The sequence below is a fragment of the Eupeodes corollae genome, chromosome 1 (genome assembly GCF_945859685.1).
Source record: "Eupeodes corollae chromosome 1, idEupCoro1.1, whole genome shotgun sequence".
In the NCBI taxonomy this organism is placed as follows: domain Eukaryota; kingdom Metazoa; phylum Arthropoda; class Insecta; order Diptera; family Syrphidae; genus Eupeodes; species Eupeodes corollae.
The window spans coordinates 238,111,582-238,138,217 of NC_079147.1; the positions used below are offsets into that span (position 1 = coordinate 238,111,582).

General features: G+C 32.4%; 1 protein-coding gene across 24 annotated transcripts in view; it reads left to right on the forward strand.

The window, feature by feature from the left end:
• The window catches only part of LOC129941495 (cell adhesion molecule Dscam2), a 259,928-nt gene that overhangs the window by 101,052 nt on the left and 132,240 nt on the right, over window positions 1-26,636 (forward strand). For 17 of the 24 annotated variants that reach the window (XM_056050163.1, XM_056050145.1, XM_056050144.1 and 14 more), the window contains exon 4: window positions 20,608-20,784. In XM_056050163.1, coding sequence (XP_055906138.1) covers window positions 20,608-20,784 — 177 coding nt within the window. Of the gene's footprint in view, window positions 1-4,446; window positions 4,612-4,961; window positions 5,124-17,035; window positions 17,210-18,835; window positions 19,007-19,471; window positions 19,637-19,793; window positions 19,956-20,607; window positions 20,785-26,636 lie in introns of all 24 variants that reach the window. The other 7 variants (XM_056050155.1, XM_056050160.1, XM_056050146.1 and 4 more) reach the window with 6 other exon arrangements.

Consider the following 26,636-nt stretch of genomic DNA (forward strand, 5'->3'; position numbering starts at 1 on the left):
AATCAGGGTGGCAGATTTTATTTTAAAGTCCTAAATTTCATTGACAGGTGATTATCTCATTCGGTAGTGCGGTAATGCATAGGATTTGTTATAAACAAACTGCTGGTAAACGTCAAAAGTCTTAAAGAACGACATATGACAGTTTGAAATTGTCGTCTAAGCCTAGCTGACAATGAGGTTTCCGACAATATTTTCACACAAAATTATAAGTTTCACACGAATGGTTGATATTTATGTAGATTTATTTCAATTCTGATATCTGACAATAATTTGTGCTACTTAGTTCAAGCGACTAAGGAACACTAAAAACATTGGTTTGCAAAAAATTGAAAACACTTTTCATTAAAGCCAATCCCATGACCATGGCAGTTAATTTTGCTAACTTCCTAGTCCTGGAGGGAAAGAATTTAACTGTCAAATTATCCACACGTCATCGCAGAAAACTTTCTGTAAACAAAGAAAGTGATATTAATTTTTATTCTGCTCACATTCTGTGTTGTGATGAGAAAATATTTATTTTTTAATTCCTTAGATCAAGCAATTACTTACCCAATTATGCAATGTAATACTCACATCTTGAATGCAAACAATGTTCAGTGTTCTTTTATCTAGACACATTACATCCTACATACTCGTCTCAAGTGATTACAACCTTCCTCTAATTTCACTATTTTTATCTTCTATTCTTTAAGATTCTCTTCTTATTTTTCATTTTTTAATTACAAATTTTTACATATACTCGTAAGAAATAGCTAAATAGCAAACTTATATTCATAAATTACCCACGCTCTAAGTCGTGTCATGCGAGTTGTTAATTAAAAATTAACATTAAACTATGTTAAATCTTTTTTATTTGCTAACATCTTCCGGAAGTCATTGTCTTCTTCTATATACGACATTATACTCATAGGTATTCCTCCCTCGATTCCACCTCCACCTCAACCTTCATCTCCACGCCTTGGCTTGGCTATAATTATATGTATACTGTGGGGAATAGAATGGTGGTAGAACAAAAATACTGACAGAAGCAAACACTAACGAATATAGAACCCACGACCCACCCAACAAACGCTTAGCTGAATTAGTTACATTTCGAAAGAAATGACATCTCGTTAATTCTAGAACTCGGTTAAGTATACCTTAAAAGTATGATAGACAAAAGTAGCTAAAAATAAAGACAAAAAAAAGCATTGTAATTGTCGTGACTTGTAACAATTTTAATGAGTTTACTTAATTTTTTTGTTTTGCTTTTTGGCGTAAATTACCGCACTCATCAGGGTGGTTAACGAACACAGCTCTGTTGGGACGTAGTAGCTACCTTTATGGACACAAGGCAAACCTTCTTTATGTTCATCTTAAATTTGGCACAGAAAAATGTATTATTAGATGACACTTTGTTTTTTTCATTCGTTGAAAAGGCCTTTGTTTAAGATTTTTTCTTTAAATTACCTGACAATTTTTGCGGATCGGTGCTAACCTATAATTGGCCTCTCATTTTTTTGGGTTTTGGGCACAAATGAACGAAAAAATGATTATTCACTGTTTGTTCTTTAATAAATTACGATTTGTTTTTTATTGAAATTAGCAGCCAAATTTTATTAATTTAATGACTGTAAACTGACCATAAAGAAACGAAACCGACACAAATTGCTTCGTGTGTTTGGACTCAGTTCAGAAAGACAAGCTCCGCTATCATTGAAAATGTCATTTAATAAAATTCAATGATTGAAATCCATTTACATTTACAATTTTCTGACGGAAATCTGTCATTGAGATAATTTTTTGATGAAATTGAATCAGCTGTTCAGTATTCAGTGTAATCAATTTTAATATTTGGTTTCTGGATTGTAACATCGTTTTAATCAATTCAATCATATTTTATCCACTTGCCAGCTAGCTTGTCCTAAGATATTTAGGAAGCCGAAGAGGCTTCAATCCGGGATAATATAGTTCGACTCGTTTTTATATGCAAGCATTTCATCAACTAGAACGGTAGTTGCTTACCGACGAAGTCGGTGCAACTCCTGAATTCACTCAAGGATTTTATTTTTTTTAAATACTTTTTTTAATTTTTGATTTCTTGTGACAGAAGATTGACAGTTCAATTTATTACTTTCCAATGGATGTTATAGTCAGAATAATTTGGAAATTGAAAATATCGTGAGGTGATAACATAGAAATCAGTTGTTTCATTTCTTAACGATGTGATCATTTTATGGACTGCGTTAAGGAGCATAGGTACAGAGCCTAGTGGTTCACAACTTTCAATCATTCGTTTGTACGAGTTATGTCAAGAAAACAATTTGTATCATAAGAATCAGTTTAGGAGACATTGTCAATTCCTCGCAAGAGCCGGTTTTCATGTACAAACTTGAAAGTTGAAATATACTAAGGTGATAAATGACTATCACCGAGTTTTCATCAGTATAAGTTTATTCAACTCAATTCAGCCAGTGACCGTGTAAAAACTTGAGGGTTAAAATCAGTGAAGTTGATAAGTGACTATCATCGAGCTTTCGTCAATTCGATTGAACGATTTCCAATAAGAGTTGTCAAAATTCATTGTTGCAATGTTGAAATTTTCAAGTGGTTTCTATAAAATATCTAAATAAATGTAACAAATTGGATATCTTGTGATAAGATTCCTGCTTTTTTTCGAATGTTGTAACTTTGTCGGTATCAAGAATATTGTTTTTAACGGAATAAAGGAAACTGGGAACAGTTTTTAGGTGTTTGTGTAAGCGTGTGTAAGCTCTGGAATGGAATGGACTAAGGTGACAGTTGACTATCATATTTTTAATAGAAAAACTGACTATCACTCAGTTATCCGTCTGTGTAGTTCAATTCAATTAAATTGGACAATTTCATATTAGAATTGTCACAATTCATTGTTGCTGTCACATGAATGTGTTTTTGTACCTAAAAAAAGTAACCGACAAAATTTTCGATTCCTTTTTTTTAAGCGACTGGTAGATCTATTCAGAAACTACATATTTGTATGACTATCACATTTTGTTGTTGTTTTCGTTGTGACAGCTTTTTTGGTATCTGATTTGACTATCAGCATACATATGTAGATCAAAATTGATTATTTTGACTGTCATTTATCAACAAAACTGACATATTTGTTAAAAATTACTATCACATTTTTGTTGTGACAGCTTTCGAGCTATCAAATTCGTTCACTTTGATTGGGCGCATTCACAAAGCTAGTGACTTCGTTGTCAAAATGCAACTAGCTTTGTGAATACAAAATTGCACTATAAAGCTATTCAAACCGGAACTGTCATATTAATGACAAATACAAATATATTAAATAAAAAATATTTGTGTTTTCAGAACTCTAAATAGTTTTTTTCTTTTTAAATTCAATAAAACCAAATAGAAGGTATAATATAATTGATTTATATTTGTATTTAAATACCGAAAGATTCATTTCATTTTGAATTCTTGTGTCCTTAACGAGCAGCTGATTGTGAAACGTCAAAACCAGTGTGCACTAACTTTGCAGCCGAAATTTGTTCACTACCTCGGTAGGAGAAATTTCAACTATTTTTGTTGTTAGATTTAGCCAATCAGAATCCCTTGACTACGTAGCCAATAGCTTTGTGAATGCGACCACTGTGATTTTTTACCCGAGGTGTCATAGGCTGTGATTGAACTCAAAAAATCTGACAACACAGCCCTACGCATTAAACATCATGCCACTGGTACCTACTACTACTATTATAATTTGTCAGCATTTTTGCAATGCCGTAGTTCTTATTTGTCAAAGGTCAAAATATGACAGCTGCTCAGTTAATAAATTTGCTCTTATTATCGATACAAAGTTACGCAATTCTAAAAAATGCAAACTTCTAGTTTTCATACTTTCTGAACACTGTCATGATATTTTCTCAAAATAACTTAAACAATTCGTTGGTATTAAGTCTCAGGTTTCAATGTGTGTATGTTGTGTGAGGTGAATTGATGCCATCTTTAGATATGTGCGTTTCAGATGACTTTCTGTCTCAAAGAAGTTTGTAATCCTTATATTGACTGGCGTTGGTTCGGAATCCGAAAAAAAAATGTTTGTTGAACGGAACTTCCAATTCTAAATGCATTAATTAATAATTTCTATAAATTTAAAGTCTTAGAACGAGAAGCCTCGAAAAAGTTAAAGGGTAAATATACTTAATTATCTTTAAAGCTCAAAAGTCTGTCAAATACTCCTCATTGTTGTGTCGTCTTCTTAATTGGATCGAAAACTACTTGAATCCTTTTCTTCTGTCTTATCAGCTGCGTCGATTCTTTTTGTTTTGTTAAAAATTCCTCCACGTCTACGTAGTACATACAAAAAAGTCCTTCATTTCCATTTAAATAGGTACCCTTTCTGTTCCTATTTTTGTTTTTTACTAAGTTATTTACTTTATCTATTCCCTTTTGTCCAATATATAAAAAAAATAGTTGTTGCGCAATATTATGAAGCAGACGTCAACAAGGAACATGTCATTCGTGGTAATGCAGCCGTAATTAAATGTCTGATCCCATCTTTTGTTGCTGATTTTGTTGAAGTTGTATCCTGGCACACAGACGATGGCGATGAAAATTATGTTCCTGGCTCTGAATATGGTTCGACATTTTTATACATAAACACAAATCTATCGTTTAGGTCGACATTCGATAACAACAATCGACCGGCCGACACGACGACGTCATGCTTTTGGTTTGAAGTTTATAGTTCTAGAGAGAGAATAAAAAATAAGGAAGATGATATGAGCTTGTGCATGCCTTGCCCTTAAAACCAATTCCCAAAAATCCTTCCTAGAGTTAGTTTTTATTTATTTTCTTCTTCCTTTTTCTTTTTGTTGTAAGTGAAATCTAAACCTTCAATGTAAAAATTTAAACTTATACTTGTTTTTATTTTTCCTGTTAAAATTTTATATCCTTCCAACTGAGTTATCTTATCGATATTGTTGCAGTTGTCTCACAATATTACGAGGAGGACATTCACAAAGCATTTGTGATTCGAGGCAATTCAGCAATACTGAAATGCGATATTCCATCGTTTGTAGCTGACTTTGTCAGCGTTGTATCCTGGCACACAGATCAGGAAGAGAATTTCTATCCTGGAACTGAATATGGTTTGTTTTGTTATGGACCGTATGCCTATATATATATAGTTATATATATATTCTCTGTACATTAAACGCTTTTTGTACATAGCAAAGCGAATGCCAATTTCCTTAATCCTAATTTCATAGTCATCATCCTTGCAATTCCTTTTATAATTTCTAATCCTTTGAATTTTATTTTTATTTATTTTATTTTATTGGTCACAGTGTTGGGAAGAATATTCTTTGGTATTTTTACATACAGATGATGTCTACGCTCCACGTTAAGTGATCGGATATAAATTGTTTTGATTTTTTTAAGCTGGAATATTTAATCTTTCTAAATGCCCATAATTAAAATCGAGAGCTCCTTAAACTTTTGAAATTTTATAAATTTAACATTGATCGAAACATTCACTGTGGGTTTGCATTTTTTAGTAGCTTTTAGTACCCCAAACTCTAGGTCGTTATGTAATAAAGTATTGACAATCCCTTAAAAAAAAGAGAAAAACATTTTTACACCGAACATTGCAAGTGTTAGCAATCCCTTAAAAAAAAGAGAAAAACATTTTTACAACGAACAAGCTTAGGAAAACGTATGAAAACAATGGCGTAAAGCTTTAATCATTTAGTAAAATTTTAAAACCATTTTTAGCAATGTGTACCTAATTTATCTTATAAGAGCAGTTGATGGAATGGTCCAGTCTACAGTTGGGAAATCCAATTAAAAGGTCCGTCTTTGTTTTGTTTATTTTCTGGCAGTATTTAGACATTTTCGGAAGTCTAATTTTGTATCTATTTTATAGATGGCAAAACGAAAAAGAAGTTTTAAAAATTTGGAGTCGCTGAGTAAATTGCTACGAGTAAATATAATAAAAATCGCAGCTTTGTTATATGTTAACCTTTGAACAATAAGTTGTTCAAAACACAATCCTTTCAGTATGCTTTCTCGTAAATTGAAACTGATGGTAGAAGAAAAATTCTAAAGGCGTGAACCCTTTGCAAATATTTTGATCAAGATGGAGTCAAAAAAAATTAAAAATTGGATTGTTTAATTACTAAGAAACTCTGTAGAAGAAATGTTTCCTGATGTTGCCCATATACGGCGATTTTGATTTTTAAAACAGCCATTCATCCAAAAATGCGCCTTTATACTAAAGATTATTTGTTTGGCCAAAATTTGGTATCCTCTTCCAAACGATTCAAAGCCCAGTCAGTCAAACAAACGGCGTTGTCTATGGTCATGAACATTGAACTCCTGGGTCAGTTGGATCTTGTACGGATGTAGGCCCAAGTCTCGACGCAAAATTCGCCAAGTTGAAGTCTTCGAAAGGTCGAGTTCTTGTGCACGGCGAGGAATAGACTGCCTCAGGTTCTGTTGTACACTTTCACGGACCGTGGCCATGCTCTCGGCCGATCTTGCGTTCCTTAAACGTACGGGTGTTGGTTGTTTACTGAACCGGTCGTCTCATATTTGGCCACTAAACGTTGAAGAGTCGATTGTGAAGGGCCACCATGTTTACCATAAAATGGGCACAAAGCGCACAACGTTGAACACTTATTTTGATAATAATTTTGTATCGTTTAAACGTGCCATGATAATTTTGCATAATAAACAAAAGATTTAACAGATTTCACCAAAACAAAATGATCGCTACAGGGCGCCGAAATCTACCCGTGCTAAAAAAAATCCTATAATAAATAAATTTACACAATCCAATAAGGTTTGAATTCAAGGTAATTCCTACGCCCTGAATCCGGGGAATTGTATGCCCCGGCCACATTGTGAGATGTATGATGTTCCTGGGATTTCACTAATATTTATTCATTCATATTCATATTTACATTTAAAGTAGGGTGATCAATATATTGACAAAGTTTCATCGCACGTTTAATCCTCAATGCCTGCGTGCAAATACATACAGCTTGCCTATCTAGATACCTTTTTGTGAGTGTTTTACGTTGATCCAAAACGCCTAGGATGTACAGTTGCATTCATAAAAATAGCAGTGCTGGTCATTTTTTATTAGATTGTCAATTATTTAAAAAACGGAAATTCTTACTAAAAAGTTACCATGTTACATCTAACGGTCTTTCGTTTTCATATTAGAGACTTTTAGCTTGAAGTTATACTCTACTTTTTCCAAAAAGGATGACTACTGAAAGGACTGACAGAAAAATTGTTCAGTTAGCAAAACAGAACCCTTTCATAGGCTCTAGGAAAATAAAAAATGGACTTCAACTGTCTGTTAGCGCTGTCACAATACGAAGACGTCTTTAATAAGCGAAGTTACCAGCCCGAAGTCCACGCAAGGTACCATTCTTGACGAAAAGGCATGTGGCAAAGAGAATGGAGTTTTTTAAAGCGCATAAAGACTGGGCAAAAGAGAAATGGAGGAATGTTCTGTGGAGCGATGAAAGCAAAGTCGTCCTTTTTGGGTCCAAGGGTCGACGAGAATATGTGAGAAGACCCTAAAATGCAGCATACGATCCACGGTATACTATAAAAATAGTGAAGCATGGTGGAGGAAGAATTATGATATGGGCTTGCTTTTCATTTTACGGGGTCGGGCCTATGTATCCCATGGGGGGTATAAGGGATGCAACCGAGTATGTGAAAATTATCGAGGAGGTTATGTTACCCTATGCTGAGGAGGAAATGCCCTTGATTTGGGTATACCAACAACCTATGACCCAAAGCATACGTCAAAAAAAGGCAAAATCATGGTTTGCGCAGAAGATGTTATCCGTTATGGAGTGGCCCGCTCAATCCCCCGATCTTAACCCCATCGCATCGTGGGGGGATGTTAAGAACGCAGTTCATAAAGCACAACCCAACAATTCGAAAGAATTGTGGGAAGTAGTGCGCGATTCGTGGAACGCATTACTAGTCGAGAGGTGTAAGGTTTTAGTGGGCTCCATACCACGTAGATGCGAAGAATCATACAAAACAATGCTTATGCAACAAAGTACTAATTGTAAGCTAAAATTATTTGTAATCTTTCGTATAACTTATTACTTTTTTCTTACTTCTTACGTAATTGATCTAGTATTGTATCATGCACTGCTATTTTTATGAACAGCCATATATTTAAAAATAGGTTTTTACTGTGACAAAGCTAACGGTAAAAAATCGACAGTACTTATTTTCTGTTATTATGAATAAAATATTTTAGTTTGTTATTAGAAGTTTAATGAAATATATTATAACGTTGATATTGAAGGAATTTTTTGTTTTATTTGGAGACCACTGCTATTTTTATGAACACAACTGTATGTACATATATTTAAAGGGCTATCAGTAAAATCCATCAGTAAATTTTTTGTTTTTAGTTTTTGAACAAGTTACAGATTTGTTTCTAGCAAAAGATTGATACAATAAGATGAACCCTATATTTAAGTATTTGTTCAAAAGGAAAAAATGTTTTTACAATTTTTTTATTTATAAATCCATTTTAATTTTTCTTAATGATGAAATTTTATTTTACTGAACAGCTGACTGCCAAAAGCCAAACAAAAATCCATTTCGTTGTACTGTTATAGTTCCAATTTTATACTGTTCCGATCACATCATTAAAAATTTTACCGATGAAAGCAACAGTAAAAAAATTGTCTGCAAAGCTCGATTTTATGATCGAAAGTGACATTTAATTTAATGAAGTAAATTTACTTATTGCTATAAACCAGTGGTCTCCAATTAGTTTCGCTCGGGGTCCGTTTTAAGAAATGAAATGACCATCGTGGTCCACACATTTTATTTATAAGGAAAAATATTTATTAAACAAATTTAATTAAGGAAATAATAAAGGCATTTTGTTATATAGTTATTAATGCGAAAAATTAAATTTTTTGTTGCGAATTATTTGTCTTAAGTTTGGAGTAAAATTGGTGCTAGCTATTGACGTTAAATCCTGGAGATGTTCAGTAAGTAGTAAGTTGCGATCAAAATTTATTCTTAATGAACTTCATCTTCGAAAATGCTGATTCACAAATATATGTCGATCCAAACAAAATAAGAAGTTTCAAATCTAATTTTTGTAATTCTGGATATTTATTACAACACAAATTTTATCCACAACTCTTCTCTGGAAACTTCCGATTGTTTGTGTTTTAAAAGTGTGTTTTCTTGGAAATCGATCATTTCCATCTGCAGAGTAGCTTTATCACTTCCGAAAACAATAGAAGCTTCAATACTCTATTCACCATCAGGATGCAGAGAGTAAATGCTGCTAAGGATTTCTACAACATTCTCAATTTTCTTAAAATCTGCTAACCTTTTTTGAAATTCCGATTTAAGATCCGTAATGAACGTTTTGAGTTGCCAACGTCAGTCTCGTTTTCACTGCTGATTATTTTATTTAAATTGGGGAAGTGTAAGCGTTCATTTCCAAGATCATTAATAAAGAGTTCAAGTTTTCAAGAAAAACTTTTGACATCTGACATGAGCTCTCATACCAGCTTTCCCTTGCCTTGAAGTTTAAGGTTCAGGTCATTGATATGTTTAAAAGTATCCGTTAAGAAAGCAATGACAGCAACATTTTGTTTTTCGTTACAAATGATAAAGAATCTTTCTAAAACGCAGCCTTTACTTAACCATCTGACGTTATTATGCAACAGTAGATCGTCATATTGTGCATCAATTTCTCCAAGAAATGATTTCAATTGACAATGTAGGGGATACATTATTATTAAATTACGTACCGCTCGCGTCAATCTTTTTGGGGCCACGAAAGTTATTTATATCGGAAGTAGTCTTAAGTCTTAGTTACTGTGTTCTCGCGGGTCCGCACATTTGGCGACCCCTGCTATAAACGAATAAGAGTAAAACATAAGATTCCTCCTGTTTCAAATTTTACTTATGGATTTTACTGATAGCTATAACCGACTCCTAAGCATCTGACATAACAGCTGATTCAATATATGGTTGAATTTAAAGGAACTTGAAAATTGGTTTCAAATTTGTATGTTTTGTGGTCTAAATCCGGTAAATTATTGAAATCCATTGACAATTTTATTTTAGAATAATTTTGTAACTCCAAATCAAAATATTTGCCTATTTTTTATTTTTTTTTGTGAACAGCTCAAAGTTGTTTTTATTTTTTGGCAGTTATCTCAATTTAGGTATTCAACTCGTTCAAAAATCCACATATCCCGGATAGCCTTTCCAACTCGAGATTAAATGGAGCCAATGTTTTTTCACACTTATGTAGCTGTCAGTTGTCAATGTTTATTTCTCTTTTTAGGATTTGCCAACAAAAAAAAATCAAACAAATTCTTTAGTTTTGAAACATTATTTACTAATTTTATACATAATTCTTAAGAAATATTGCATATTAAAAATGTCCGAAATCAATTACTACAGTCATTGAAAGAGTCAAAAAATTTAAAAATTCTGGTCGTCTCGTGAATCACAAATAAAAATCAGGAATCCGATTTAGCCTCTATCTTTAAAAAATAAAACGTATCTATCAGAAAGTGATTTTATATCCCATTTAAAAATTGTAAAACACAAACAGATAAAATCATTATTTTGGTGTAGATTTCCAAAAATATCTTAATCTTTATTTTATTTTAGTATTTTTAAATTTTTTATATAGACTATGATTATAGCAAATGGATTTTGGTTTATTTATTTTGTATTTATTTAGTTGTTGCACAATATTACGATACGGATGTTAATAAAGCTTACGTGATTCGGGGAAATTCAGCAGTTTTAAAATGTGAAATTCCATCATTTGTGGCAGATTTTGTGAGTGTCGTATCATGGCATACAGATCAAAATGAAAATTTCATGCCAGGCTCTGAATATGGTTTGTTTTGTTATGTTTTATATAATTCATTTGGTTTATGGTTAAAAATAATTCTCCTACGAAAAACTACAGTGAAGGGAGATTAAAAAAAATAACAAATCTTTTATATCCTTTAAGTGTCCTTTTGTCTTTTGTTTGTTTTAATTTTGTCATTTTTATATATTTTGTTTAAAGTTTAAATTTAATTTTGTATAAAATCATTTTCAGGAAAGGTAAAGTCTCAAAACTTTAAGGCTTTTAAAAGGTTCCCTTTATTCGTCGAAAAAGTTTGTTTGTGTTTTTTTTTTAAAGAAAAAACCTAACCAAGCCATTTTAAAAAACTTCCCTAATATATACCTTCACCAACTACCTTTCAATCTAGTTAGAGAAATAAAGTGCATACAATCTGAAAGAAACGCCTCTGTACATATTTCAGTCAAATTATCTCCCCCTGTTTTATTTAGTGTGTTTCGTGTGAAGCTAGCAACTTTTTGTGCAAGCCAAACTCACTTTTCACACTCCCATTCATTATATTCCTAAACTCTGGTTGATGATGATAATGATGGATGGCTTTAGCTCCAGTTCTATATCCATACGAGAGCCACATCACAACACAATGTTCGTTCCTCCGTCGCTCTTCGTGGGTCGTCCGTCAGTCCTCGTTGCAGTTCATTGCCACTGTCTCAGTTTTCGTCTCAGTCGCAGAGTCTCTGTTGAAAGAACAACAATTGGTCCCCCTGTGTATATATACTTTGTTGTGACACAAAGCCATTCATGCCATCACATTTTAGCGACAATAGGTTTACGTCTTGTGTGTTGTTGTTTTTATTTTTTGCTAAATATTCTGTAGCTCTACCTTACCTCCCCCAATTAGAGTTTGTTTAGATTCTTCTTACCGTTTTTCTGGTTTTGTTGTTCTGAAAGTTTGTAGTTGAGTTTTTTTTTTAGTTTTAATTGAAATTTACATAAATACTCTTACCACTATACCACCAACTCGACCTCCTCATCCCAAACTTTATAGTCGTAAATTTGATTAAAGCTTTCACAGGTCTTAAGCTTTGTTAACTCAATTAATTTATGGGAAAAATTATATAAAAAAAGTGAAAACTAATCACATCTGCGCTGCGAGGCGGTTGGCGACGCTATCATCAGCAACATCATCATCATCACACGGTTGGATACATTTTCTCACACAAAATTTTATGAAATATGCTCTGAACAACGTAGCTGGTGTTTTTAATTTTTGACAGTTTGTTAGAAATAGTTGTCTTTTTTTTTGTAAGCCCCTGTTATAGTTTTGACATCTTGTAATTTTTAGTTGTTTAGCAGCATAATGGATCAGAACTAAACAGTAAACACGTTATTATGTGTAATTCAGCAGTTTTATTCATTAAAGTCGTGTGGCTGTCTTTCGTTTTTATGTTGTACTTTTATTTGCACTTTTACTTTACTAATTACCTTTTTAATACTTGCTTTTAATGAACGTTCTTGTAACTTCAATTCATTCTAGTTTATTGAGAATGTAAAACGTAGTGTGAGAGCACTTCTTGAAATATTAACCTAGAGACAATTACTTATGTAGTTTTTTGTAAACTCACTCGTAATTGTAATAATTTTGTGATATTTTATGTGCTGTTTAGGTTAAGTTTAGATACAATTAAAGAACGAACATACATTTTTAGGTTTAAACTTATTTTTGACGATAGTTGTTATTACGCTCTTTAAGTGGTTCTTTCTGCCCTAAGTGGTTGTAATTTCTTCCTACACATTGTCGTCCAAATTCTGCTACAAATTAGGTTCTGGAATAACCCAACTGTTTTCAAATCCTGTGTGGATTTTTTTGAATGTACAATGAAAAAAATGGTTTTAAATAATCATATGTACATTTACTTAATCGATATTGACATAGACTCCATTGTAGATGTGATTAAATACCTACAGCCTTGACAGCTAATTAGAAACGATTTCGTGTTCAAATAAAAACATAGATTTCCTCATTAAATTCTTTAAATTATCACAGGGACATATTGTTTGAAAAATATTTTTATATTTAAACCTCTGATTTGGCTGAGCCAACTAATTAGAAACTTAGAAAAATATCAAACAAAAAGTAAGAAAACAAAAAATTCGGTTGGGTTTTGTGATTTAAAAAGGTTAATATTTTGTCAGAAATCCTCTCTGCTTCAAAACTGCTGCACATCGTCTTTGCATTGACTCGATTAGTTCTTGGCATCTTTTAACTGGAATCGCATACCAGGCTACTTTTTCTACTCTTTCGAATAAAGTATCCAAATTTTGACTTCATCCCATAGATGCTCGATAAAATTTAAATCCGGACTTGACAAAAAATGTTTTGTGAGTTTTGCAGTATGCTTGGGATCATTGTCTTTCTTCAGCCCGCGGTAGCATTATGTTCTCCAGTATCTCTTTGTTAAGAATTCCGTCAATGCGATGAATGGGTCGCACGGCGTTCCAAGAACGGGTCCCCAAACGCAAATTGAACCACCGCCATGTTCCTTACATTTTGGGCTTCGGACGTTCTTTCTGCCGTCGGGACCAATGCCATTTATCTTCGTCTCATCGCTCCACAACACAAATTTCCATCGATTCAACGTCCAATCGGCATGTCTCTGCAAACTGGATGCGCCGATGTCTTTGAACATTTGTGACCATTGGTTTCTTACGTGAAATTCGTCCATGAAGTCCAGCTTCAACCAAACGACGACGGGCAACAGTTCTTTTTGATATGCGGATATCAGAATCGTCCATTATTTCGCGCTGACTGACTGCTGCACTTCTTCTAGGATTTGCTTTTGACAGGCGGACAATTTGTTTATCTGGGTGAACTGATGTTATCCGTGGTCCCTTTCGGCGCTCAACATCGTCAGTGGTTTTATAATTACGGAAATGGGCAACTGCACCGAATACCATCTTTTTGGAGCAGTTAAGATGGGTTGCAATTTGTTGGTATGATAAGCCAGCTTCATAAGCTCAACAATAGTGCTTCGGTATTTTGGCGTACAACTTCTGCCTTTTCCCATTGTGAAAACCGCCTGCTCAATAGCTTTTTGTTAGAAATGGATATTTGTTTATGATAATTAATTAAACATTCACCTTTTAATTTACAATAATACCGACAATTTTGATTATTTTTACCTTAAAGAACATCGTTTCTAATTAGCAGTCACCCAAAAAAAGCATATCCCTAAACTAAAATCATAACGGTTTGCATAAAGTGTCACCTATGCTATGCATATTGTTTTAAAGAGAAAGAATGAAAGATCATAAATAGATCACAATATGATCCGTTAGGTGAGAGACATTCATCATTAATAGAGCAATACTGCTAAAATAGAATCGTTTCTAATTAGCTGTCAACGGCTGTAATTCCTTGTAGAATGAGGAATTTTATCCTGAATAGAAACAAATCTATCAAACACAAAAAACGTATGGTTTTATTCAAGCTGTAAAGAATTATTTGGACCAAAGATGTAACTTTCCGGATTATCAAACCAAAACCTAGGAGGAAAACCGGAGTTAGAAAGACTTGTAATGGGTTCGGAGAACCAATTTCCTACATAACCACAAATTAAAGCAAGAAATATTACAATGTTCCAAAGTTAGTAAAATTGTTTGGCCATTTGGTAAAAAGTAACACTAAGTCTCGGTCATGACGCTCGTTTGCGATGACACTGCTTATTTAAACGCTATGTATAGAGCCAGTTTGTTGTTTATTCAACGCTGCCTAAGAGTACCATGACTCTTCCTGTAATAGAGAGCGCAAACGATTTTATGACACAAATCTTCTTTGGCGTTCGTACATTAGCTAGAATATTTAAAAATCACAAATCTGTCGAAAATCATGCAATTGATATTGATCTCTTCTTGGTTGGATTAAAATTTACCTTTCGGACGGGTTCAAATCTGATATTCACTTAATAAATGCTGGTGTACCCCAAGGCTCTGTTTTTTCTCCGGCACTCTTCCTTATTATTAAAAATGATCTTTTTTGAATCTTTTCATTCACTTAATCGTTTCGCTGACGACATCAACCTCAGATTTTCATATTGGTTCTTAAATTCTCGTCAATGTCCTTTAGGTGTGGGCTACTAACGGCAGCGTATGATAAGCTCATTAACTTCTGGTCTTGACAGCACTGTCCAATAGGGAATCAAAAATCGAGTAAAATTGAATGCTATGCAAACTCAAAGCTGTCTAGTGTTGTAAAAGTTTAGCCCTTCGACAATACTTTCAATTCTAATTAAGAGCATTACAAACTATTTCTTGTAGAGTGAGCATATATTTGAAGTCGAGAAAAACGCTGCTTATTGTTTCGCTTTTCTCCGCTGATACAAGAAGTTTCTTACCTCTTTTCATCTGGGTATAATTTTATTCGAAACTCGAGTAGTAGAAGTTTTAGTAAAATGTTTTTCATTTCCAATTTAATATCTAGAAGTAAACATTTTCAAATAAGATTTTAAGTTTGTTTTGAAGTTAAAAATGCAAAACTTACGAAATTGACAAACGTCTTCTGTCGGGTAGTTGAATTCACGTACATATTATTTCAGTTATTAGTGTCAAATCAAAATTTGGTGATAATTTTAAGAACATTTTTTTCTGGTTATATTCTCTCACTAGTTCATTTCGGTATGGTTAGGCTACAGTGATAACTGTTGCTGTTTTCAACATTGAGCACCTGGATTATTTCCGCTTCTGTTAACCAAACTTTCCCAAGGAAGGCCACTCTAAATTCCTTTAAACCCGGACATCTGCCCAAGAAGTGCTGGACGTTTTCTTTTTCCCTTAAGCTGCATACTGTTCATAATGATGATTCGTTCTGGCCAGAACCGTTCCCATTAAGCTTGATAAAATCACATCTTGCCTTAAAAATTCAGGTGATCTTGTTCAGTTCGAAACCATCGTTAATGTAAATCTCTCCTCTTTAATAATCCAGATGTTTGTAGATGCGCGTACTGCTCTCAGATGCCCTTCGTAGGTTTTCTTGTTGACCCTCTGATTTCAACAGCCGCAATAGATCATTGCCTTTTTGGATCCAATCAATTTGAGAAATAGATCTCTCATCTCAACGCCGCAATCCAAAACAATATCAAAGATTGTTCAATTCCTTTACCCAGAACAATTTTTGTCTCAAAAGTATTTTTGTTAGCTGATGCGGTAGTCTTGTTGCACTGTATTTAAATATTGTTTTTGATATATATCTGAGGTGAAGATCAAGGTTGGTATAGTAATGTCCCTCCCCCCCCCTCAGTTTCCATTGCCAAAGAGTAGGCAATTTTAAAAGTCGTTTTAAAAAATAGCGTTGAAGTTTATCCACTTCTTCGAACATAACAAAGTCCCAGATCTGAGCACCGTAGATTTGAATTGCTCTACAAACCGCCTGAAATAGTTTCCATTTGGTTTTTAAGTTGATATTTCGTTTGCTAGAAAGCATTGCAACGTCGAGTTTATGCTGTTCTTGGCTGCAGTGTTTATCTTTTTTATGTGCTTTGAAAACAACTTCTTTGGTGAAAGTAAAACTCCTAAGTAAGTTGAGTTGGGACAATTCGAATTCTTTTTCCATTTAATGTCCAATTTTCTTGACTAGATAGTCTTACACTATTTTTGAACTCCATTATCTCGGATTTAGATATATTTACTTTTAGGCTCCATTTAATGTAGAAACTCATATTTAGGCTGGTGCCGTAATAGCATGCTAAAGTCTTTTGGACAGAATTGAAAAAAGAGCTTTGAAAACGTATCTTACTGAACCCTTGCTACTCTTGAAAAGTGCCGCAAAGTTTCATGCCTATCTTGTTTCATGCCTAGCCAGTTGCATTTCTCCTCCCTTTTTTTAGGCGCACAACACGTGGAATATTGTCCACTCATTACAATGAGGAGACATTGAAAACCAATGTGCACCGGTTCGGTATCTTCCTTGTAATCTTTTCCTCTTTTCCTAATTGATCAATCGTTATAAAGATATTCATATCTCTTTGTGGCATGTGAAGAAACATGATTGGAAATTAAGTTGGAAAAATTTGATGTTTTACTGACTTTTAGCCTTCATTCTTCGTTTTGTAATGTTGGACCTTTCTTTGGGTTTTTTGTTTTTTGTAAGCCAATGTAAAATTAAAATATTTATATAATTTTTAGTCGTTCAACAATACTACGAGTCCGAAGTAAACAATGAATACGTAATTAGGGGTAATTCAGCAGTTTTAAAATGTTCAATTCCATCATTTGTGGCTGATTTTGTGCAAGTTATTTCATGGCAAGATGAAACAGGTTCATTATATGCCACAATGGAGGATCAACAACAGGGAAAGGGTATCTACATAAATAATAAATGTTTTTCACTAGAAATGTTGGTGGCTTATTTATCATCCTTATATCCTTCTAAATCCCAATCCTTATGTTTTGTATTTCTCATTTTTTTTGCATTTATATGGTTTTGAGTTTTATAACTTGCTGAATGGGACTTCAAAAGAGAAGGTGTCTAAGGAAAAAAAGAGTGCTGATTTTGAATTTTTTGGTTATTTGTTTTCATTTCAGTGGTTAATCAATATTATGAAGCTGAAGTTGTATCAGAATATGTTATCAAAGGAAATACAGCTGTTCTCAAATGTACCATTCCAAGTTTTGTTGCTGATTTTGTTAAAGTTGAAGCTTGGATTGGAAGTGATGGAACTGAATTTTTACCAGATGATAGTTTTGGTAGAGTTTTAAATTCTTTTTTTTCTATAAAAATGGTTAACTTTTAGTATTAAGGATCGTGAAGGAGGATTGTTCCAAGTTTTCCTTTTTTCCTGTGATAATATAAAATTTGTAATAAGTTTTTTCTTTATTATTTCCTAATAAAAATTTAAAGTAGTCCAGGAAACTGTAGACTGGCAAAACGGTTTATATATTGATAACATATAATATTTCCTTAGCAAAATTTTGACATCTTAGGACTTACAAGTGTGTTGCTTATACGTTTAGCTGTGATCAGTGTATAGAAGAATTATGTTGTTCTTATAAGGGGCTGTTCGATTTCCAATGTTAACTGACAGATAAGTTGCATTGTTTTTTCTATTTTAAATGTCATCTGTCATTGTCACAATTTTGACATATGACATTTTCTACATTCAATATATTTTAGTTTTGAAGTGGAACGTCATTTCTTTTCTTTTCTTACATTAAGAATTATTTTTTTAAAATTCTAGTTGTTAATCAATATTATGGAGCTGATATTTTGATGGAATATGTCATCAAAGGCAATTCAGCTATTTTGAAATGTTCTATTCCATCATTTGTTGCTGATTTTGTTCGCGTCGAATCTTGGATTGATGAAGAGGGCAACGAATTAAGACATTCTGATAATTATGGTTTGATTTCTTCTTTCTTTCTTATTTTCAAGATGTGTAGTCTTAAGCTTAAAACATATTCAAATCTCCAATACTCCACTTCTCCTATTCCTTATTTATATTTTTCTTTTTTAATTTAAGTTTTTTTTTGACCCAAGTATGATTTTATTTCTTCTTGATCTTAGGTCTTCTGTATTTTTGATTTTGATCTTGTTCAATTTTAAAGAAATGGTTGGTCCTTCAAGCCGGATAAAAATAAATTAAATATTTGAATTGATTTTTATTCTCCATTTTCCGATGTTTACTATTTTTTCCAGTTGTAAATCAATTCTATGAAGCTGAAATTATGAATGAATATGTCATTAAAGGCAATTCAGCAGTTTTGAAATGTTCAATTCCATCGTTTGTTGCTGATTTTGTACGTGTTGAATCTTGGATTGATGAAAATGGCGATGTTTTAACATTTTCTGATAATTATGGTTCGAGTCTTAGCTATTTTTTATTAGGATTTTAAAATAGAGTAATCCAACTCCTATCCTTCTTTAGTCCCTGTTTTTTTTTCTTACTGATGTCTCATTTTGTATTATTTTATTTATGTATTTTCTAGTTGTTTCACAATTTTACATAACTGAAGCTGAAAATGAATATGTTATCAAAGGCAATGCTGCGGTAGTGAAATGTAAAATTCCCTCATTTGTTGCTGATTTTGTTCAAATTGAAGCCTGGGTTGATGAAGAGGGTATCGAATTATGGCGTGAAAATTCATCACAAGCTTATGGTAGAATATAAAAAAGAATATGACAAATACTTAGGGTGTTCTATTTAGCAAAATTATCCTTATCCCTTCCATAAAATATCCTTCAATCCTTTGGTTTCTAAGTTTGTTTTTCTTTTTCTTTCTTAATTCAGTTGTTATTCAGTCTTATGAGTCGGAAGCTGATAATGAGTATGTAATTCGAGGAAATTCAGTTGTTATGAAATGTGAAATACCATCGTATGTTGCTGATTTTGTTTATGTTGACTTATGGATGGATTCAGAGGGAACAACTTATTATCCAGATAATGAAAAAGAAACTGGTTTGAATCTTTGCTAATTATTGAAGTTTTGTTGCTTGGTTCTCTTCTTAGAATGTGTTTTTGTTTTCCTATAATTCCATTGAATCCACATCATTTTTAATATTTAAGTTTCTTATGAAATTTTTGTTTATTTCATTTTTGTTATTTTGTACATTTATTCGTTTAGTTGTTCATCAATTCTATCAGACTCGTGTAATCGACGAATTTGTGTTGCGTGGTAATTCAGCAACACTGAAATGTTTAGTTCCATCGTTTGTTGCTGATTTTATTGACGTTGAAGCTTGGATCGATGAGGAGGGTGTTGAAATGTATCGAAATGGAAATGAGATTGGTTGGTAAACAAAAAAAAATATAATAAGGCAGACAATTTCAATTTAGATCAAAAAGTGTAGGTTCATCCTTTTGAGCCCTTTTTCCAATTTCCTTTATGTTGTTTTTTTTTTTAATACAAAAATTATATCTATCCCAATTCGTTTTATTACTTTCAGTTGTTAATCAATATTTCCAGTCTCAAGTTTATGATGAATATGTAATTAAGGGAAATTCAGCTATTTTCAAATGTCAAACACCATCTTTTGTTGCTGATCATGTTGACATTACCGATTGGGTTGATACTGATGGAGGAGCTTATATTAAAAATGGTTCTTCGGGTACATAAACATAGAGATTTTCTTATTCAAAATATTTGGTTGCTTTATTTTTATTGTGTCCTTCATCCTTTACCAATGATCCTTATTCAAATGAATTTTTTTTGAAATTTGAGTTTTGTTCTTAAAGTTGGAAGCATTGTGAATTAATTAAGAATGTTAGATTTTAGAATTGGTATAAAACTTTTAGAATTAAGTTTCGTAGAACAAAGAGAAAGGTTTCATATTTTGGCTCAGCCAACTCAGAATTTCTCTAAAGAGAATTTTTGTTATTGAAAAATTTAGGTTAAAATGGAATTGATATACAGCTTCGGCTTCTCTTGGGATATATTGTTAGTATTTTACATTTAGCAGAGTTGTCTAAAAGTTAAAAACATGTTAACAATGAAACCATCTTCGATAAAAAGATGAGTAGAGAATTGGTCTGGCTTTCTATAATACCATCAGTCTATTTCAAACACCAATGACTCCATATGGGGCGCCAATTATGCTCGAAATGAAATTTTTGTTTTCTGCAGCAACCTGTCCTCCTTAAATAGAAACAAATAAAAATTCACTTATTTTGTATATTGAACACTTAAAAACTTTTCACACATCCTGGATCATCCTTCTTCTTGTTCTTCTTCTTTTTTTTTTTGTTTAATCCACAAAACAGTTGTTCCCCAATCGTACACCGTTAATGTTATGGATGAAGCTGTCCTACGTGGCAATAGTGCAATTTTAAAATGTCATATACCAAGTTTTGTAGCTGATTTCATTTCGGTTTCATCGTGGGTTGAAGATGAAGAAAGAGAGATATTTTCAACAAATGATGCAGGACAGTTTCCTATTGGTAAATTGTTGTTTATCTTCCTATAAACAAAACAAATACACAGCAAAACAAATATAATCAACATAATTATTGTAAATTTTGTATTAATTTTAAATTAATTCTTAAGTTTGTATAATTTATTTCCTTTTATAGCCTTTTGATAATTTTTGTTTATACTTCTCCTCATCAGCTATAAATTCGTATAGGTTTAAATTTTGTTGCTAGGCTTTTTTGTCAATATAGGCTTCAATTTCGTATAATAAGGCAGGAAATTGGGTGTTTTATTTCTTGTTTTGTTAATTTTGTTTCTTAAGTTCTTATTGGCACTACCTATCACTCTATTGTTTTTTTTACATCCTATCCTTAAATAATCCTTTGTTCCAAAATTGTCCATAAGCCTCACGGCTTTCCTTATCCCGAATGATCCTCCTTCACTTAGGTTTAAGCGTAGATTATATTGCTTGGGAAAATTTTAAATTAAACTTATATTTTTTTACTCTGAATCAATATTGACATGTGTACATAATGCATAATATTTAACATAATTCCAGTAGATATTTGTTTAAAATTTTCCCAAAAATCGCATGTTAATAAAAAGCAACTTGTGTAGAATTTTATATTAAATTAAATAACATTTTCGGAATAAAAAATATTTTAAGCTATTTAATTTTTGCAAAAATTGTTAAATAATTTAAATACATATATAAATTTGTATACAAAATATATTGGCCACCTTTTATTACTATACCACACATATCAATTAAAAGTTTAAAAGTAGTAGAAATACTGTTAAAAACCTCGTTTTTATTAAGTTCTTAATAGACAGACATAATTATTAATAGGGCTGAAATTTAATGCAATTGTTCAGGGAAATGTGTTCGTTAATTCAGTTTAGCATAATTCTGCTTTTTTAAATTGTGTCAATTCATATTATTTTAATATATATATATAATACATGGTGAGTCAGAGAAATGGAAGAAAAGGAAAGATGCACTATTTTTTAATACTACTGTAGAACGAACCACCATGAAGGACTGGTCTGCCAAACAGCGTGCATTTCAAATAGAGTGGTTTTTTCGCCATATAGCGATTCTAATACGGTTAAATCCCACAAGACACGATTATGATTACAGATGAGGCTCATTTTTAGCTGAAAGGTATGGCAGCAGAAATAAATAATTTTAATAAATATGATTGAACCAGCATTAAATTGTTCATATATGCGTTTCGCCCTGATGTAATGGTTGGGCACATCAGAAGATGTCCATTACAACTTGTCTTGATGCATATTTTCCCGAATACATTTTTAAATCATATTTATTAAAATAAACGGTGTTCAGGAAAAAACAACTCTACTGTTAACAGTCAAATATTTCTTCTTCAAAAGTCCCATAGCAAGGCAATAAAAATAGGTACAGTTTATCTTCTTTGAAAACTTGTAGCACCTATATAATTCGCAGTTGCTCTATGTAGCTCGGATTATATGGAATCTCGATTTATTCGGGAAAATATGCGTCAAGACAAGGTGTAATGGTCATCTTCTGATGTGCCCAACCATTATATCAGGGCGAAACCCATATATGAACACTTTTATGCTGGTTCGATTATAAATCATATTTATTAAAATAAACGGCGTTCAGGAAAAAACAATTCGGCTGTTAACAGTCGAATATTTCTTCTTCATAAATAAATAAACTATTCGTTACTGGTAAGAGGGGAACCCCTACGTGATTAAAGGGAATCACTTACATTCAACGAGGTTACCGTTTTAATGGAAGTAGCGTAGTAGAGCGTCATTGTCCCTTTTTTTCGAGGGAACGGTTAACAGCAAACGTTACAGACGCTGCTAAACAAGTTTTAGCACCGCCGAAATTGGGTCGAAGGAGAAACTTAGACGTGCCTTGTTTCAGCAAGACGGTGCCACTTGTCATAGCCCCGCCGAAACTATGAATTGCTTACGCAAAATGTTTGGATACCAATTAATTTCGTGGAGCTCAGAAATCGTATAGAAGTCGCGTTCGTCTGATTTATCAGTGTACTACTTTTTATATGGGGATATGTGTATGAAACTAAACCGCTTGACTAGGAAAAGCTGAAAGCTTCAATTCGGCAATATTTACAACTCAACGTTTATGTTAATAAAAGTCTAGAAACATTTTGTTTAACGTTTGCGTGAATTTATAGAAAATCAGTTTCATCATATAAATAACGTTATTTTCAAAACCCACAAGTTTTCGAAATGAATGCAAGCATCAACAAAAATTGTGCTTCTTTCCCCTTTTTGACGCAGCATGATTCGTTTTTGTTAAATTCTTTCCATTTCTCTGACAACAGACTGCAGTTATGGTGTCACAAGATTTTTATTTTCATACAAAAGAGAACTGAAAGTCAATAATTCAAAAAAAAAAACAGAATTCAAAAGGTAGAATTTTAACAAAAGAATTTGGACTCTGCCAGAATATTGACGCCAACCGGAATATCACTTTATAATAACATAAAACAATTGAGACAAAATTAAATATTTAAAATGTTTTTGTATGTGAAAGTTGCACTTTATTTTAATCTTTTACAAATTTTGTAAGGATTTGCAGTCCAGTTATAAGCTGAATTCGTTATTATACAAATGTTGGCCTAAATTGTGTCCATAAATGTAAAAAAAAAAACAGTACAAGCTCTACGTGATGCTTGACCCCCATTTGTGTTCATAGAAGTATAAAGACAGTCAATTAGTGGTGAAGTTGCCATTTATTTGTATTATGCTGCTGAATACGCACGAAAATGGCAGAGGAGTAAGTGTGAGTATTTTAGAGTGGTTTTGATCCGCCTGAACATCCAAGAACATTCGGAAACGGAATGGTCCTTTAACAGGCGAATTTGGTCATTTAATATACTTTTTCTTAGCTTAAGGGGGTATTCTGGTCTAGAAATTAAAAAAATCGATTTTTTTTTCTTTTCATATTTTCATAGTATAACTATTTTAGAATATGTCTACGAGAGGATTTTCCCAAATTCAAATTATTTTCGGAGAAATAAGTATTTTGCTGAGCAGCCATCCAAATCGGTTGGGCTGCAACTAATAGAACAAAAGACATAATGGGGTACTTTAAACGCGTTTTTCTCAGAACTGTCTTTTTGAATCTGATACCCACGATTTCTCAGGTTCTGCCGAACCGATTTTCTTGAAATTTTAAGAGATTCTTCTTTAGGGACTTGTCTACGTCCGGAACTACGGCCATCCCCAAATTTTCATTTTTAATATTTTTAACAAATCGAAGAATGTTCAAAAAAATGGTAAATTTTTTATATTTTTCTTTAGACAGCCGCCATTTTGTAAAAAGAAATGTTTGTAACTTTTCCGTAGTTCCAGACATTGCGACATTATTGTAGATTAATAATCTTTTTTAGTTTTTGATTTCAGATTTCTAGGAGAGTTAAAATCGTGGGTATGGTCACGCACCAAATTTTTGAGACGCACCACTCCATGAACTGATAACTAACGGAATTTTGATTTTTTTTTTACTTTTTTATTTTTTTTGTATGCTTCTAATGTGAATAAATAATGTATAAAAAAATGTATGGTAAAATTGTTGCTTGCTTTTTTCTACAGCACTTCAAAAATTACCTAAAATTCATGTCTCTAGACCCCTTAAGGGGGTATTCTGGTCTAGAGACATGAATTTTAGGTAATTTTTGAAGTGCTGTAGAAAAAAGCAAGAAGCATAAAAAAAAAATAAAAAAGTAAAAAAAAAAATCAAAATTCCGTTAGTTATCAGTTCATGGAGTGGTGCGTCTCAAAAATTTGGTGCGTGACCATACCCACGATTTTAACTCTCCTAGAAATCTGAAATCAAAAACTAAAAAAGATTATTAATCTACAATAATGTCGCAATGTCTGGAACTACGGAAAAGTTACAAACATTTCTTTTTACAAAATGGCGGCTGTCTAAAGAAAAATATAAAAAATTTACCATTTTTTTGAACATTCTTCGATTTGTTAAAAATATTAAAAATGAAAATTTGGGGATGGCCGTAGTTCCGGACGTAGACAAGTCCCTAAAGAAGAATCTCTTAAAATTTCAAGAAAATCGGTTCGGCAGAACCTGAGAAATCGTGGGTATCAGATTCAAAAAGACAGTTCTGAGAAAAACGCGTTTAAAGTACCCCATTATGTCTTTTGTTCTATTAGTTGCAGCCCAACCGATTTGGATGGCTGCTCAGCAAAATACTTATTTCTCCGAAAATAATTTGAATTTGGGAAAATCCTCTCGTAGACATATTCTAAAATAGTTATACTATGAAAATATGAAAAGAAAAAAAAATCGATTTTTTTAATTTCTGGACCAGAATACCCCCTTAAACAACAATTACGTTTTTTCAATAAAGTATTTGAAAGTTTATCCACTATCAATGTTAAATAAACAAGCTTAGGAATAGTGAGGTAGACTGCCAGCCTCATATTTACTTTCGGCCGTACGCTATTGGAGGTTTTCCAAAACCCAAAATAGCTTAAGTTCGTTCAAAACCCTGTGTTGGAAGTTATTTTTACTAAAAGTTTTTGGAATATGCGTCATTAACATCGTTCAAAAAGTTTTCAAAATCAAAAATATTTGAATTTTTCTTCGTTCTTTAATTTTCTTATTTCTATAAAACTTTTGTCCTATGTTTATAAAAACGGTTTCTTCCGAAAAGCTTACACAATACAATAAGGTTTAAAATATATTTATTGATATGGCTATTTTGTTATTGTGTTCATAAACTTTTCGAAGATATTTTAAGCAGGGCTCGGACAACAAAGCCTGTAAGTACGAACTCAGCCATAGTCTGATGGACTTACATTTATAAAACTAAAAAATAATAACTTGCATTAAATACAAATTAAATATAATAATTTTTGATAAAAACAAAACAGAAATTTTACATCCATTTTAAATTACATACATTGGGTGGCGCAACAGTTCTTTGAGAACTAGGGTCTAGTGACTTACAACTCATAACCATTCCTGTGTGCGAGTTATTGCAGTGATGGAGGGGACCTACAGTTTATATGCCGAATCCGAACGGCTAATTTGAGAAAGCACTGTTTCATTACAAGAGTTACTCTTGGAAAATTTGTCAGTTCCTTGCAAGAGGCAGCACCCGTGAAAAGACTTTAGATGGCATAGACAGGGATCGGATTCGGAATTATCACCAAATTCTAGCTAAACAAATTATTTAAAATAGTTAAAAAAACTAAGTGGGATACTAAAACTATTAGTACTGTATCTAAAAGATAACGATTGTTAAATCATCGTAAAATATTTTTTTAAGAACTAAGTTAGGTATTACCATAGTCTTAAAAACATTGTATTATGTATTTTTGTTTGCATTTATATAGAGTTATACATATATCAAGAACATGACCTATAGAAGAAATTATAAGTTAAGATTTCAATTCAGGTCAACAAACTGGTTTGTAAAACTATAGTTTAATTTGTGCAACAGATATACAAATACTTCAATTTGTTTTCTTCTATTGATGACGTCAAAAACAATTTTGATATAATACGAGTAATTCTATGCAGAAATTTTAAGGACATGATATCGGTATTCATTCATTAGAGCGGAAATACCGATTAAATATAATGGGGCCTACCAATAATCAAATTTAGAGTGGGAATAATTACCATTCATTGTAAGGATCACAAATAAATCTTCAGTTTTTGTTTGATTTCAAAATATAAATGGTTTATTGTTAAGAGTCAACGTTAATATTTAGGTCATAGCATGTATCGTTTATTAATAAGAGTTCATAGCATATAGGTCGATTTCACACATTAAATTTGATTATTAGTAAGGCCCAATGAGCCGTCAAGTGTGGGAGGAGGTTAATAATG